This window comes from Scardinius erythrophthalmus (assembly GCF_964197995.2).
Source record: "Scardinius erythrophthalmus genome assembly, chromosome: 6".
In the NCBI taxonomy this organism is placed as follows: domain Eukaryota; kingdom Metazoa; phylum Chordata; class Actinopteri; order Cypriniformes; family Leuciscidae; genus Scardinius; species Scardinius erythrophthalmus.
The window spans coordinates 10,833,519-10,848,584 of NC_138226.1; the positions used below are offsets into that span (position 1 = coordinate 10,833,519).

Consider the following 15,066-nt stretch of genomic DNA (forward strand, 5'->3'; position numbering starts at 1 on the left):
GGTTCAGATAATATGTAACCATAGGAACAAAAGAGAACATAATCAGAAACGAAGGTAACCGAAACTAAACAGAGCAGGGATACAGGAACAAAGGAAAATTAAACAGAATTTCAAAATAAGAGTCCATTGGTGCTGAGCCAATGAAAATGAGATTGTATTACATTGTGAGCACACTATAAGACAACTGTGACCACATATAACGTCTTTATACAATTAAGGTCTTTATTGGTGTTAATTACAAATATTAATATGGTTTTCAATCATTTGGTCAATCTCAGAGGCTTCCCTGTAAACAAACACAGACCACAACAACTTTTGATGTTTATTGCAATGCAAAAAGTTTGGGGTCTGTAAAGTTCTTAAAGCGTCGCTATGCAGTTTTGGCAATTGCGTCACTGTTTTCTCGTTTTTTGCTCGCCGGTTTCTCTATAGAGCTCCCCCTACAGCTTCGGAATATATATATTTGACAACACTGTCGTAAAAACCCTCCTCCCATCTTCTCCCTCTGGTCATGCGCATTTGTTTTCAAAGAAGCCGGCGAATGCACGGAGCCATGTCCACTGAGGTATGTATGATACACAGAAGGCGAGCAAATAAACTTGTATGTGTGCAGTGCCGTAAAGCAATTTGTTACATAGCGAGACCTGATATCACGCGATACTTCCTGACGCTGAGGCCAGCGGCCCGCCGGCCCAAAGTTGCAAGGGTGTTTTTTCCGCTCACAGGCGCTAGGGGGAAGCAAAACGGCCACCATTCAACCCGAAAAAATTTATATAACCATTCCAGTGACTCAGAAGCTGTTCAGTTAAGGTAAATTAAGCTAAAAAAAAACACTGCATAGTTCCCCTTTAAGTGTCTTATGCATTACTCCATTCTTCAGTGTCACATGATTTCAATTTACAGTGACACTTATCTGTCTACACTGAAGCTAAAAATTACAGTAATTATACAGTAATAGAAACCAAGCAATAAAATGTCCCGTCGCTTATTGTTTCCGGCAATCACAGCTTGTCAAGACAAGAACTTTTTATCACTTGTCGCTTTGGTTAGGAAACCGTGTTCGAAAATACAAATGAAATATCCAATTAACAGCAGCAAGACAAACTGAAAGCATAACTGCACATTATTAAAGATTGAGTGTACAGAACTATTGTTTTCTATAAATACAATTTCACACCAAATAAAAGGAACTTCCAATTGTGTAATTTAGTCTTATCTCTGCCCTTTCAGACAATATTAATTTAAACCTCTAACTCAGAGGGCCTAAAACGGAGGAAAACGTTTTAAAAAGAAAAGCAAAAAGCTCAAAATGGCAAGAAAATTGGCAGCACTTTGAGAGAGTAAATTGTCATGGTAACAGCAGATCGGGGAGGTATAAGAAGAGACTGTAACCGATTAAGCAGCGGGAGGAATACAGCCCACGGATTGGCTGGCAACACGCATCCAGGGATAGACTCTGCTTTAAAACAGCGCTATTAAAAGTATCCCTCTGTGCTTTAAGACACTTACACACTTGCTGAATTCTTACAAACACATCAGTGATGAAGAGATACATTTCAGTGGCATCAGTAGTCTGATTTAATCCTCAAGATGGATCTAGTTAGTGTTAAAATGGCCACCCACAGCTGATCATTGCAAAAGACAGTGCCTGTTACAAAATCAACTGTGTAGGCACTGTGTGGGAGTATGAGTTAAAATGTGTCCCAAAAGCACATCTAGTCCAATGACAAACACAGCATAATGTAAACAGCCATTAAACTTTACAGCATTTGCAATATAAATCATTTAACATGCAAGCACGAGGAGATTTCGATTTAATCGAAGTTGATGCTGCAATGATCAGCTAACAAGTGTTCAGACACAAGGCTGACACATTAGCACTGACGCAGAAAAACATTGCAGCAGGGCTTACGTCAAAGCTTTCTGAAGAGATGCAAAGTGATTAAGGACCATTTGCTACTCCTACTCTCTCTCCAGTGCAAACAGACTGCATGATGGGAGTCAGCAATGCATCGCTTTTGTTTCTTGTGCACTTTTCAGGCACAATTTCCGCCCACCTTACAGCCCCAGCTTCCGCCCACCCACTCACAAACACACACACACACACACACACAGAAATGGAAAAGAGTTCTGTTCAGATGCCATTAGAATGATATTCACCCACGCACACTCGGGTTTGTGATACACCATCAACCAGTGGTAAGATAGAGACCAGCTTCTCTAGAGGAGAGTCGCATTAAATAATCCGTTCAAAAATTTAAATTCTGTCGTTTAGTCACACTCATGTTTCCCCACAAAAAGGGAATTTCTGAATAATGTCCCTAGGCTTAAAAGGACAAAAACTAGAGGACAAGTACTGTGGACATTATACAGTAACAGTTTTATGAAAACAAACATTATGCAAACATTAAAATCATGATTTTCTGTAAAGCTGATTTGAAACTATGTATATTGTGAAAAGTGCTATATAATAAATTTGAGTGGACTTTATTCATTTAAAGTCATTATTCACTGAATATCTTCATTTTCATTGAGCAGTGGAACACTGAATCAGTGAGTTGAACTTCATAAATGAATCATTCAGGTTTTGTGCACTGGATCAACCGATTCATTAAAAAGATCTGACTCGGAATTTTTAATACAGCTCTTTTCTACACAACAGAATGAGAATGAGAATTGAATGCTGCAATTATAGCATATTTGACTACTGTCTTAGATTTCATTTGTTTAAATAGCACAAAACCATCATATGATACAGAAGACGGACTATTGCACAAGTCATTTGGACCACTTTATTGTGGCCACTAAATGGTCACATTGAATTTCCATTGTATGGAAAGGAGTTGCATGAAAATGCATTAAAATTTCAGGTAACACTTTAGTTTAGGGTCCAATTCTCACTATTAACTAGTTTCTTATTAGCATGCATAATACTATGACATTGGCTGTTTATTAGTACTTTTAAAGCACATATGAATGCTTTATTCTGCATGACCATATTCTACATCCCTTAATCCCACTCACCTTAACTTAACTTAACAACCTTACTGACTATTCAAAAGCAATGATTAGGAGTTTATTGAGGCAAAAGTCGTAGTTTATAGTTAATACTGAGAATTGGACCCTAATCTAAAGTGTGACCAAACTTTAACTTTTATGCTTTGTAGAAAAAAGGTTTTTGCAGGTTTGGAACAGCTTCAAGGTAAGTGCATGATGACAGAGTGCACTTCACTCAAGTGTTTTTCATCTATAAATACAGCTGCTGAAAATGTAATAAACTGCATAATGTCTTGGGAAAAAAAGGACGTTTACTATGTAATAATGAATATGAAATAACAAATTACATAAGCTGATTTTCACAGCCAATTACTGCATGACTCAGCAGGAGGGCAGAGAATATGAACATGACCAGATACCGAGCAAACTGATTCATTAATATAGATTTAGCTCTCTCTGTTCTCATGCTCATTCTCTGACAAAACAGATGTTGCTATATTGTTTGGCATCTTCCTACTCTTTAATTTTCAGCATATAGCTCTCTCTCCTTGGCCGCCTGCATCATTGTTAGACCGTGTCTGTAAAGCAGTGACACTATAGATTCACTTTCAGTGCAAACCTGGCCAGTCTATCACAGTCTTTGTGTCTGACAGATGTGCTGGTGTGTCTGCCCAGCATCCCCCTCTCCCCCCTCGCGTCTGTCCACACCCGTCTGCGAGAGATGTGCTCGGATTGCTGATCAGATGGGTTTGCCTCCAGCAAACAATAGCTCACATCCCTGAGACATCAGCAACCACAACCAAAAAGCAAATACCCCAAAAAGTACACACCAACCCGCAAGCACAAACACAGCTGCACACCTAAGAAGATGAAGAATATTGCGTTGTACATATCTGTTATTCACAAGGACAGTCGTATTTACCCCTTAGACAGGTGGTAAGATTCAAATTCAAATATATTTGCAGGCACTTTCAGCAAACATGCGATATATACACACAATCTGCACTACTCCACAAGTGCAAATATGCTAACAACCTGTTATTCTAGTGCAGGGAAGCCAGTTAAACCTAGAAAGAACCTCTAACCAACCCATTAGAAAAATCAAAGCTTTCTTACCAAAAAGTGCAGTGCCGGTTATGGCTGTCTGGAGGCAAATGCTTCCCAGTGCACTCTTAGTCGTTCCTGCTGCCAAAAGCAAGCCGGGAGAAGGAGGGGGATGGCTGGTACTCCATGCCAGGACTCCCCCGCCACAGAGCAGAGCTGTTGCCACAGCAACACACTGGGCCCAATCTGAACGTCTCCCAGCATGCCTCTGCTGTGGGTTTTGCCACCCTCGGTGTGTGAGTGACACAGACATATTACTGACTCTCTGCATCTGTGCTGCTATCTCATGGTTTCTTGCAATCAGTGGATCTGAAACTTGTGGATTGTGAAATATCCCAACCTGACACTTTATTGAGGTTTAATTAGTTAATCCATCAGGTATTGTGAACTAACAATGAACTGCATTTTTTTCAGCATTTATTAATCTAAGTTAATATTCATGTGCATAAATATACTACTGTTCATTGTTTGTTCAACTTGAAATTATAAAAATGTTTTAGAATATGTAGAGATTAACGTTATTTAATATTAATTAATTAATTAATGCAGTAAAAGTATTGTTTGTTAACAAGTTAAATCTTAAAGTGCTACCAAATCCAGTAAGAGAATAGAATAGAATAGAATAGAATAGAATAGAATAGAATAGAATAGAATAGAATAAAATAAACTGAATTGAATTGCATTGAAATTAAATTAAATTAAATGTATACACAACTATAAGAAAAATGTATGATAAAATGATTAATGAAGTCATAATGAATTAACTAATTCAAACCTTCCCTTAATAAGCCTAAGAGATTCAGGGTATAATTCAAGTCTATACCTTAAATAATGCTATACAAGTTATGCACCAAAGTTTCATATCTTTATATCTTGAATGAACGAACGAACGAACGAACAAACGAATGAACAAATTAATGAACGAACATTTTTTGCAGCATTTATTTAGTAATCTAGGTTAATATTCATTTGCATAAATATACTACTGTTTATTGTTGAATCATGTGTGTTCAACTTGAAATTATAAATATGTTTTAGCATAGAGATTCACATGAATTCATATTAATTAATTACTTAATTAATGCAGTAAAATTATTGTTTGTTAATGGTTAACAAATTAAATCTTAATGTAAAGTGTTACCGATTCTGGTGAGCTAAGAGAATAGAAAAGAATAGACCTGAAATAAAATTAATGAATTTAATTGAAATTACATTTAATTTATACACAAATAAAAGAAAAATGTATGATAAAATTATTAATGAAGTCATAATGAATTAACTAATTCAAGATTCAATGTGTAGTTCAAGTCTATACTACAAATAATGCTAGACAAGTTGATCGCCAAAGTTTCATATCTTCAATATATGAATGAATGAATGAATGAATGAATGAATGAATGAAATGATAATGAAGGAAACATATGCCAACAAGTAGGCTTAAATAGAGCGATCTTTATGTTGTTCCGCCCATCCTGCGCACCATTCCAGGACAGCACACTTTTCAGTACAGCCCCTATAATTGAAGCCAGCAGCTGCCTCAGCAAGCAATCTCTCTCTCTCTCTCTCTCTCTCTGCTTCTCAAGTGTCCCGTTCTTTATGCAAAGCAATGTCATATGTCGCGCTGTCAGTATCTCGGTCTAGCGCCTCTTGTGTGTCTGAAGGGCCCTTGAACGTGTTGGCCTTGCCAATGGCCCTTGGCTCAAAAATCTCACCCTCACAGAGTCACAGAGGCAGAGAAACTATTTTCAGGGAAGGTCTTTCTCTCCACAGAGACACATCATTAGACCCTCTCTTTAGAAGCGAGCAGTTCTGCTCACGTCGATAGCAAACTGAAATATGAAAACACAACCTGGATCATTAATTAAACACACAGACGCAAGCAAAAGAAACAAGTTGTTCTCTTGGCTCACAGTGATTTATAATGGCAAGTTTGTTAATGAGAAATGCATGAGGGATGTTAACTCACACCCTGGCTGAAGGATTGTTAGCATTAGAGATGGGAAGTCAATATCCATCACTCACTGTCAGGGGTTGGTGCGGTGATGCTTTCTGCACAGCTTTATGCTGTTTTAAGTATTTATGGAGGTGACAAGGGAACTGTGATGATTTATACAGAGGACAGAGATTACTGGAAAGCAAGAGGATTTCATAAACACATAAAACTGCTAATAACATATGACACATTGCCTACCGTACACTTAATATCAGCGGCGACATATAGTAAACTTTACATGAAAAGAGCAGTATTTGGAAAAAAGTGAATAGCCTATAGAATAAATGGATTCCAAGCTTAACTTGATCTTTTAAGATGAAAAAGCCTGATGTACTCTGAAAACAAACTGTAACTTTAAGAACAAAAATGACTCGTTCTGCAAATATTTGACATTTCACAAACAAATTCATAAAAATATGACAGCACATTTTAATGACGTCTATTTGATCACCAGAAACTCGGTTTTAAGGACAAAGTAGAACATCTATTGCTATGGGTCAGAGAGAGGGTGGATAACAGTCATGAAAACCTAAAAATAACAATATACAGTAATAAAATAAATACATAATGATTAATAAAAAATGCATGTGCAGTTTTAGGTGAGCTGTGCGATTTCTCTCAGTGAGTGCAGGTCTCGTGTGAGAAGGGACACACTTAGAACGACCTGTCTCTTCATCTGTCCATCTAACTCTTCATCTACACATTTCCATATCAACATTTCTGCTGATGTGTCTGTTCTAGCCCTGACTGAACTCCCAGAATGCCTCTGCTCAACCCCTCCCACCCAGTATGAATTCTAACATCAGTGCAATCCATATGACAGAAAAATGATGAAGAAGATCTCTTCAATGTCGCAGTTGCTTCTCTCAGGCAGCAATGTGATTAAATGTGATTCCTCAAGAAACATTTCACCCAAAAGTCAAAAGAAAATACAAGAAACAATATTTTGTATAAACAAAGTGAAGCATATTTTTAAGATAAAAACTGCTTTAATATCATGACAATTAAGCACACGGGTATCGCCTTCCTTCAAATAACCTACTGTAATATGAAAATAAAAATATTTACGCAATAGTATGCATAATGACAATAGTTAATTTATGCTGAAAAAAGTGTGTGGCAGGATGTTTTTCAGGGCTGTAATACAATTAAAATGATAATTTTTCACATTTAAGTAACACAAATCTGATTTTTTAACATTACGGTAATGTGAAATTTGGGGTAAATTGTAAAGGACATAATGTCACAATGTAAATAAATCTTAATGGTTAAAAAATAAGAAAACTGTTCGTGCTAAATTCTATATACCATTCAAAAGTATAACTAATCTAACCTATATAAGGTTTTCAAAGGTTGCTTTGGATAAAATGGATTACTAAAATGGATTCAGGGTTGACTGTTCTTTGATGAATAGAAAGTTCACAGAATTTATTTAAAACAGAACTCTTGTAGCATTATAAATGTCTTTTATCAATGCAATGTGTGCTCGCTAATTAAAAGTATTCATTTCTTTAAAATAAAGTTTTGACCCAAAAAATGTAATGGTAATGTTTTGGGTTTTTTTAACCGATTTTGGGGTTAAATACTTTTTGTGACACTTTTTGTGAGATTTTCCGTTAAATGCCTGTAATGGTGCATGTGTGTTCTTGTGCCTGTGCATGCATGTATACCCTTACAAAATACAGGAGTGCTGGTATTGTTTGTGTGCATGTAATAGGCAGTTATGATCCATCATTACCGGGATAATTAACAGCACCACTCCCTCCCCCCGAGCAGGGTGAACAGCAGCAGCTTTCACTATTAGAGGGTTGCCATGGCAGCTGCTCCCTTGCAATTTACTCTGTCAGACCTTTGTTCAGCATCCCTGCAATCTTTCCTTTTACAATTTTTTTTTTTTTGTGCTGACATGAGAAAAGTACCACCTCATTTTACTCCTCATACACCCCTGAGGCCTCATAAATACCCAGACGGAAAAGCTCTGGCCAAGCCTCCTTCTTCAGAGACGTCTCTCTCTGGTCTCCAAAAACAAGATTAAACTGCTTTGGAGATACAAGCGCAAATGCACGACACACCATGACTTTAAAAATGGCAACACAGACTGTTATTAACCCTAGTCTGTCATTGCAATGGGAAAAACCAGACATAATTGTTCACTCTGACTCTTGGTTAATTATGTCATTCCTTTCACTTGCATTTATAGCTGTCATGCAGGATGTAACGCAGAGAGCTTGTGTTATTTTTTATGAAATATTAAGATAAAGCGTCTGTGGGTAATATGTAGTTTGGCTGCTGAACTACTATCTATTATAACATTTCAGTCATTTTGAGCCTCCAGCAATAGGAACTTTGCAACCATCTTCCAGCCTCGCTCATGCAAAAATAATAATAATGGGACGCATTTTTGTTTTTACTTTTGCCCTCTTGACTTCTGGTTTTAGCCTCAGATGGCACACTCCATCTAATCCATGCATACTGCACAAAAAAAATGTAAACCGCTGGCTCTTCAGTGTCACATGTAAAACCATTGTGTGTATATACTGTATGTGTGTATATATGTGTTGCTATATATATATATTGCAGGAAGGTTTCTTCAAGAGTCTTGGAGACGTTGCCACAGTTCTTCTGGATTTAGTCTGTCTCAGTTTTTTTCTGTTTCTTCATGTAATAACTGATGGACTCGATGGGGAGATCAGATCTCCGTGTTGAGCACCGACTGTTGTCAGACTCCTTGTGCATATAAATCTCACTGGATTATTACATTTAATTGCAAAATGAATGTTTGGAAATGTAAACTGATTTTTCATACTGACACACTACAACAAAAGATATATACTACTGGCTTAAAACCATTTTTGGGGGGTGAAAATACTAACATGCCTAAGACTTTTGCACAATAGTATATTCTGTATATACACACACATACAATCTTACAGCCTCTTCCTGTCTAAGTGTGCAGTTCTTGGCCAGAAAAAAACTGCAATGAAGACCAGATGCTTTGCCACAATTCACAAGTCTGGCTAGCCAAGACTACTTGACCTCTACCATATGACAATGTAAAAACTTGGAAAAGAAATCCTGAACGGCTTTCAGTTCATCTTTAGTGTAAAAAATCTTTTTAAAAAATCTCTTGTGAAATGTCATGTATAATTATTGCATTATCTGGCTCTCACCAGCAGTCACAGCGTGTCCAGAGGTCAGGTCTCCGTTGAAGCCGTTCTCTTTGGCGTAGGAGGCGGCAGAACCAGCGTGGCCACCACCAGACTGGCAAGCCCTGTAGGAGGAAGAGAAGCCGTTCTCTCCATGCGCACCTGGGGAGGATGAGCCCTGTGCTCCCGGAGATGACCACTGGGGGCCACTGTCCTCGGGCTGCCGACCGTCTGCCATCTGAATCAGAGGGGAGGGCTTCACTCCTTACTCCTGAAAGATCAGAAAATAAAATTCTCAGCTTGATGTTAATACATTGACTGAACACCTCTGGGGCAGAATGCCAATCGATATTTAAAGTCATGCAATCAACATTCGCCATATACTTATGCAGCCTACAGAAAGTGTCAATGAACTTTATATTCGGAAATATGAGCTTACTATTAACTAAATGCTGCATAATACTGTACATGCTTGTATATATAACAATGCATTGTGAATAAACAATATTATAGTATATTGCTGTCACGTGACCTCATCACATTGCCTAACCCTTCAAATCAGAGATTTTATTATTTAGCATATAGCATATATATTATACATAGTACGTTTTTTTTAAGAAATTCATACTTTTCTTCAACAACGATGTATTATATTGACGTTAAAGTGCAGTAAAGACTTTTATAATGTAACAAAATGTTTTGATTACTTTTAAACTTTCTATTCATAGTAATTCATAATAATCTTTATTAAGCAGAACAAGTGTTTTCAACATTGATAATAATAAGAAATGTTCTCTTTCATAGGTTCACTCGACACTGCGTAGCGATGATGCAATGGGAACGCCCAAGTGTTTATGCTTCACTCTTTCTGTCCTCCTCCTTTTTCCTCTGCTGAGGAGGAGAAGCATAATTTGCTTTGCCTTGTTCGGGCTTTAAAAGGAATACGTGGACCTCTCGCAAGTCGTCTCAGTTGTTTGGATGCTTTGGGGCTGGCCGCCGAGGGCTCGCCGCCTCTAAGCACAGGAACTCTCACTGGGTGAGAGACGCAATTTCCCTGGCATATGAGGTGCAGAAGCTTCCTTCACCTCTGGGCGTTAAAGCTCACTCTTCTAGGAGTATCGCGTCCTCCCAGGCTCTTTTCAAGGGAGTTCCTTTAGAGGATTTTTGTGTGGCGGCAGGTTGGTCCTCTCCGCATACTTTTATTAGGTTTTATAACTTGGATTTAGATGCGGCCCCTGGTTCCCAGGTCCTTTCTGTATGAACTGGTCGCCTACAGTAGGTTCTAGTTGAGTCTGGTCTGACAAAAAAAAAAAAAAGTTATTGAAAAGTTCATTGTTGTGCCAGATCCGGCAGCGCTTAGCTTGGCGTGTGTGGTATATCGTTCCCATTGCGTCATCGCTAAGCAGTGTCGCGTGAACCTATGAAAGAGAACAACTCGGGTTACTCGTGTAACCCATGTTCTCTGAATAGGGAACGAGACACTGCATTCGCTGCCAAACTCCTCTTGCTACCTAGGGGCTTCTTCTTCTTCATCGTTGGAAAATTTGAGGAGCAGATGGCGCGTTCACTATATAAAGGGTGAGTGACGTAGCACCACTGAGGAGGCGCCCGCGCCATCAGACCAATGAATTGGCGTGATTCTATACGGGTTCAGACAATCGGCACCGCCCTGAGGGCGTTCCCATTGCATCATCACTACGCAGCGTCTCGTTCCCTATTCAGAGAACAAGGGTTATGCAAGTAACCTGAGACGTTTCTTAAGCAGCAAATCAGCATGTTTTGGATCATGTGACTGAAAACTTGAGTAATGATGCTGTAAAATGTTAAATGTTGCACGTCAGTGTCTTTCTTTATACATGGGCGATGGTTAAGTGGCAAACAGGACCAGACAACATTGGTAGATGCCAGATTTAATTTGTGCTACATTGAAAACCACACAATCTGACAGCAGATTCTTTGAAAAAGGACAGCAGCATGTCAGTGTGAAGTGCACTTTCTTCACATCTCACCTGTCACAACATATATGAAAAATGAGAGTAAAGGACGGAAGAGCAGCCTGTTTTTTGACGATACACTTGACAGAACATGTGTTTCCACTGAATTGGGTAGGTAATAGCAAATGTCACCGTCTCCTGTCGGCTATGAAAGTTACATGGGCAAAGAAGATGCAATGTATGTCAAAACAAGGGCATTTACCCTCCATAAATAAGAAAGAATGAGAAAGAGAAGGCGAGAGAGGCCACACAGTGTGTCAGCAATTAAAGCTAAAGTTTTAGAGTGCAGTGGTAGCTTGTAAATCTTAATTTAAAGTGTCTGCTTGCGTCCGAACTCTGCCCTCTCTCTCGTCCTGTCACGTTTTGGTTTTCATTGTCATGTTTCTTTGTCTTGTCATGATATTCCCTGTTTGTCATGTGATCCTGCCATGTGTCTTGTCATTGGTTAATTGTCTGATCATTGTTCACAGGTGTCCCTTGTCTTGTAATTAGTCTGTGTATTTAAGCCCTCATGTTTGCCATGTGTCTTGGTCAAGTATTGTTTCCTGTAGACCACTGTTTGTATGTTCATGTTCATGACAAGACAAGGGACACCTGTGAACAATGATCAGACAATTAACCAATGACAAGACACATGGCAGGATCACATGACAAACAGGGAATCACATGACAAGATACAGAAACATGACAATGACAATGACAAAACCAAAACGTGACATCCCCACTCCCTCTCTTTCTCGGTTCTGCCCAGAAGTGGATTTTCAGATGACTTTGGGCCACCAGAGATGTTCATGATATCTTAATTGCTCTGTGGGGTTGTTGAGCAGCACGAGGAGAGTCTGTCTGCGCTGCTAATGGAGGCTTTGATCAGCCATGACTCATTCCTTCTCTCTGACTGACAGTAACTCCTTGAGGGAGGATGCCCTCCTTCCCTCTCACTTCCTTCCAATCTCAATCCCTCTCTCTGTGTTACTGAGGGTCTTTATCAAGGCTTTTAGGATTATTGCAACTGGTTGATTATAGGAAAAGTTTCTGCCTGATTGCTCAAAGTAACTCCTCAGCAAACTCCTGTGATTCCTGGTGGAAGGAAACGGCTGTGTAATCCAAAATGAGGTATTATGTTACTTTAATTTAGTGATGTTGCTAAGGCAAGCATCACTTTGGACAAATCGCCAAACCATAAGTATTGCATTTTGACCTTGTGCTACAGACATGAATCATCTTTTAAAGGGGTACTTCACCTCTGGAAAGATGAATGTGTATTTAAAATAGGTCATGTAGAAGAAGTGTGAAATTATTTTTGAATTTGGAGCTTTCTAGACTGAGAAAATCCAGAAAATGTATTTTTGGCTTATGTGGATGAAAGACAACAACTCCCAGAATGCACTTGCTTCGCTGCCCTACGAGGCCACTCCCAAGTCACGCCTACCGGAAAGAGAGCGCAGTTTAAAACAACAAGGCTAGGCTACTAGTGAGTCTCCGTGACGAGTTTGCCCGGGATTTCGAGATCGCCCAAAATGTCCGGGATTCGGCTTTTGCGTTCTACAGTCGCCATTCATTATGTTTACTGTGGCGAGCAGGACGAGACTGACGGCCGCGGGAGAACGGCGCGAGGCCGGTGGCGTCATTACTGAGACGCACCGGTCTTGTATCTCTCACGGAGGAGCGGGAATTTTCTTAGCAATGTTAAAACGCACATCAACCGATCACTTTTTTAGCGTTCACTACATTCAGATTCACCGATCAGAATGAATTCAGTTAGACTGAAACAAAAGGTGTGCATGTAAACAATGAATGGCGACTGCAGAACGCAAAAGCCGAATCCCGGACATTTTGGACGATCTCGACAGCAGGACATGTCCGGGAAAAAGAGGATGGTAACCCCTTTTACTCAGCTTTCTCTTACTACTCGGCTTTCTCCACAGAACAAGAGCCTGCTAGCTTAGCTTCTAAAGAAAGACGGCTGACACTATACTCCTCCTATGGGCGGGTTGAAAACATGCGAGACAGCCCCTACTACTGGCTGTAGTCTTTAGCCTCTGGCCAAAAAATACATAAATCTCTCGTCTCAGGGGGATATGAGGGTGGAAAGCACGGTAATTTGAAAATACTACAGGTTTTCTACTAATACAAAGCTTAATGCTAAATCCTGAAGTATCCCTTTAAACGATGTGGTTTGAAGAAGAGGGGAGTGCTGTATATATGAAATCAGACAATTGCAATATTCACCTGTTGGACCACTAAATGAACAAAAAACTAAAACAAAAAACAAAGACATACATTGAAAGAGGGACCCTAGTTATATGCAATGACAAAAATAAAAACATAAAATGTAAAATAAAAATAAAAATTGATAAATAAAATAAAATAAAATAAATATATACAAATAAATAAAATAAATAAATCTATTTTAAATTAAATGAATCTAGTTTGTGTATGCTCTGTATTTATTAAAGGTGCTGTGAATTTTGCTGTTTTCTGAACTTCCACCTTGTTCTTTTTGTCTATTTACAGAGCTCAGGGCCGTCACAGAGATAGTAGTTACATCACAGCACCTTATTTCAGAGATAGATGGTTAGAATAAGAAAGAGATTATGTGTTGTATTCAGTACACTCAAAAATTGATTTTGCCAAGACACAGACAGACATGTTCCTGGATTAATTATTTTGTCGACCCTGGAAATACCAAGTTCTGGCATTAAACTCTAGATGGTGCAGGCTGATAGATCCTCAATTTGGTAGCGATTGCATCGTCATCTACATAGTGCAGCTGATTGGTTGCTTTTGCATCAGTGGCCAATGAGCTGCGGCTCAACATTCAAATACCGGTGGTGTTGCAGTGTGCTTTACAAACCCCCCCACCTTCCCCAGCTCCACCTGTATAGATCTGCAACAGGGGGTTATTTCATGTATGTAACATGTGCAGCAGCAGCATGTCTTACATGCTCACAGCAATGTCTGTGAATGTTTTTGCAATAGCAAGTCTCGGTACTGCTCTGCAGCAGCGCCAATTCCGCCAAGACCAAATACATTTACTTTGCCATATCCATTACCATTACCATGCCAATCTCACCAAGAGTTGTCATGACAGAAAAACATTCCTGTTCAAATATTTCCCTCCTAACCCTATCCCCACCCCTTAACCTAACCCTACCCATAACGTATCCTTAAAATCAGAGGGAAATGATAAGTGAATAACACTGATGTAGAAGCACCTAACCCTGGCTGTAAGCCTAAACTTGACATAAACTGTAAACTTGTCCCTCAAACTGATTGGTTGATTGGAATGTTGATCCAGGAACATGTCTGTATTGGCAAAATCACATTCACCTTTGCAGTCTAGAGACATTAAATCTCAAGATATGAAGCTTAAATTAACTTGTAAAACCAACTGCAATGGCCAAGGGCAGTCTCAAAAAGTCACTCAGCCATATCATCAGTGTCATATATGCTGAATTTCTAATCAACGAACAGCAAGCCTTGGCTGCTGAAGGCCAGATACACTGAGATTACGGTCTGATCGCTTGTTGAATATCAGTGGTGCCGCAGTCATGACGGAAACCCGCTGAGATCTTGATTAACTGGGGAATCATGGGAAAGCATTAAACCTAGACTAAAAAATGCAATCTAATGCAGCGCTCCCACTGGTACTCTACACCAAAAGAGTTTCAAATATGTGGAGATGAAAACTGTTTCACAAAGTTTGAAAAAAATTACAGAAAACTATGGAGAGAGACTCCTGAATGCTTGAAAACACACAGCATGTATAAGTGCGCCTGTAGCTCAAACTGTCAAGTATGGTGCTGGCCAAAATAATAGAGGACAGCAGGGT

At 39.1% G+C, this 15,066-nt stretch overlaps 1 protein-coding gene across 5 annotated transcripts in view; it reads right to left on the reverse strand.

The window, feature by feature from the left end:
- Positions 1-15,066, reverse strand: part of map2 (microtubule-associated protein 2) — a 116,673-nt gene that overhangs the window by 42,035 nt on the left and 59,572 nt on the right. For all 5 annotated transcript variants that reach the window (XM_081369396.1, XM_081369395.1, XM_081369394.1 and 2 more), the window contains exon 4: positions 9,265-9,511. In XM_081369396.1, coding sequence (XP_081225522.1) covers positions 9,265-9,478 — 214 coding nt within the window. In that variant the 5' untranslated portion in view covers positions 9,479-9,511. The remainder of the gene's footprint in view (positions 1-9,264; positions 9,512-15,066) is intronic.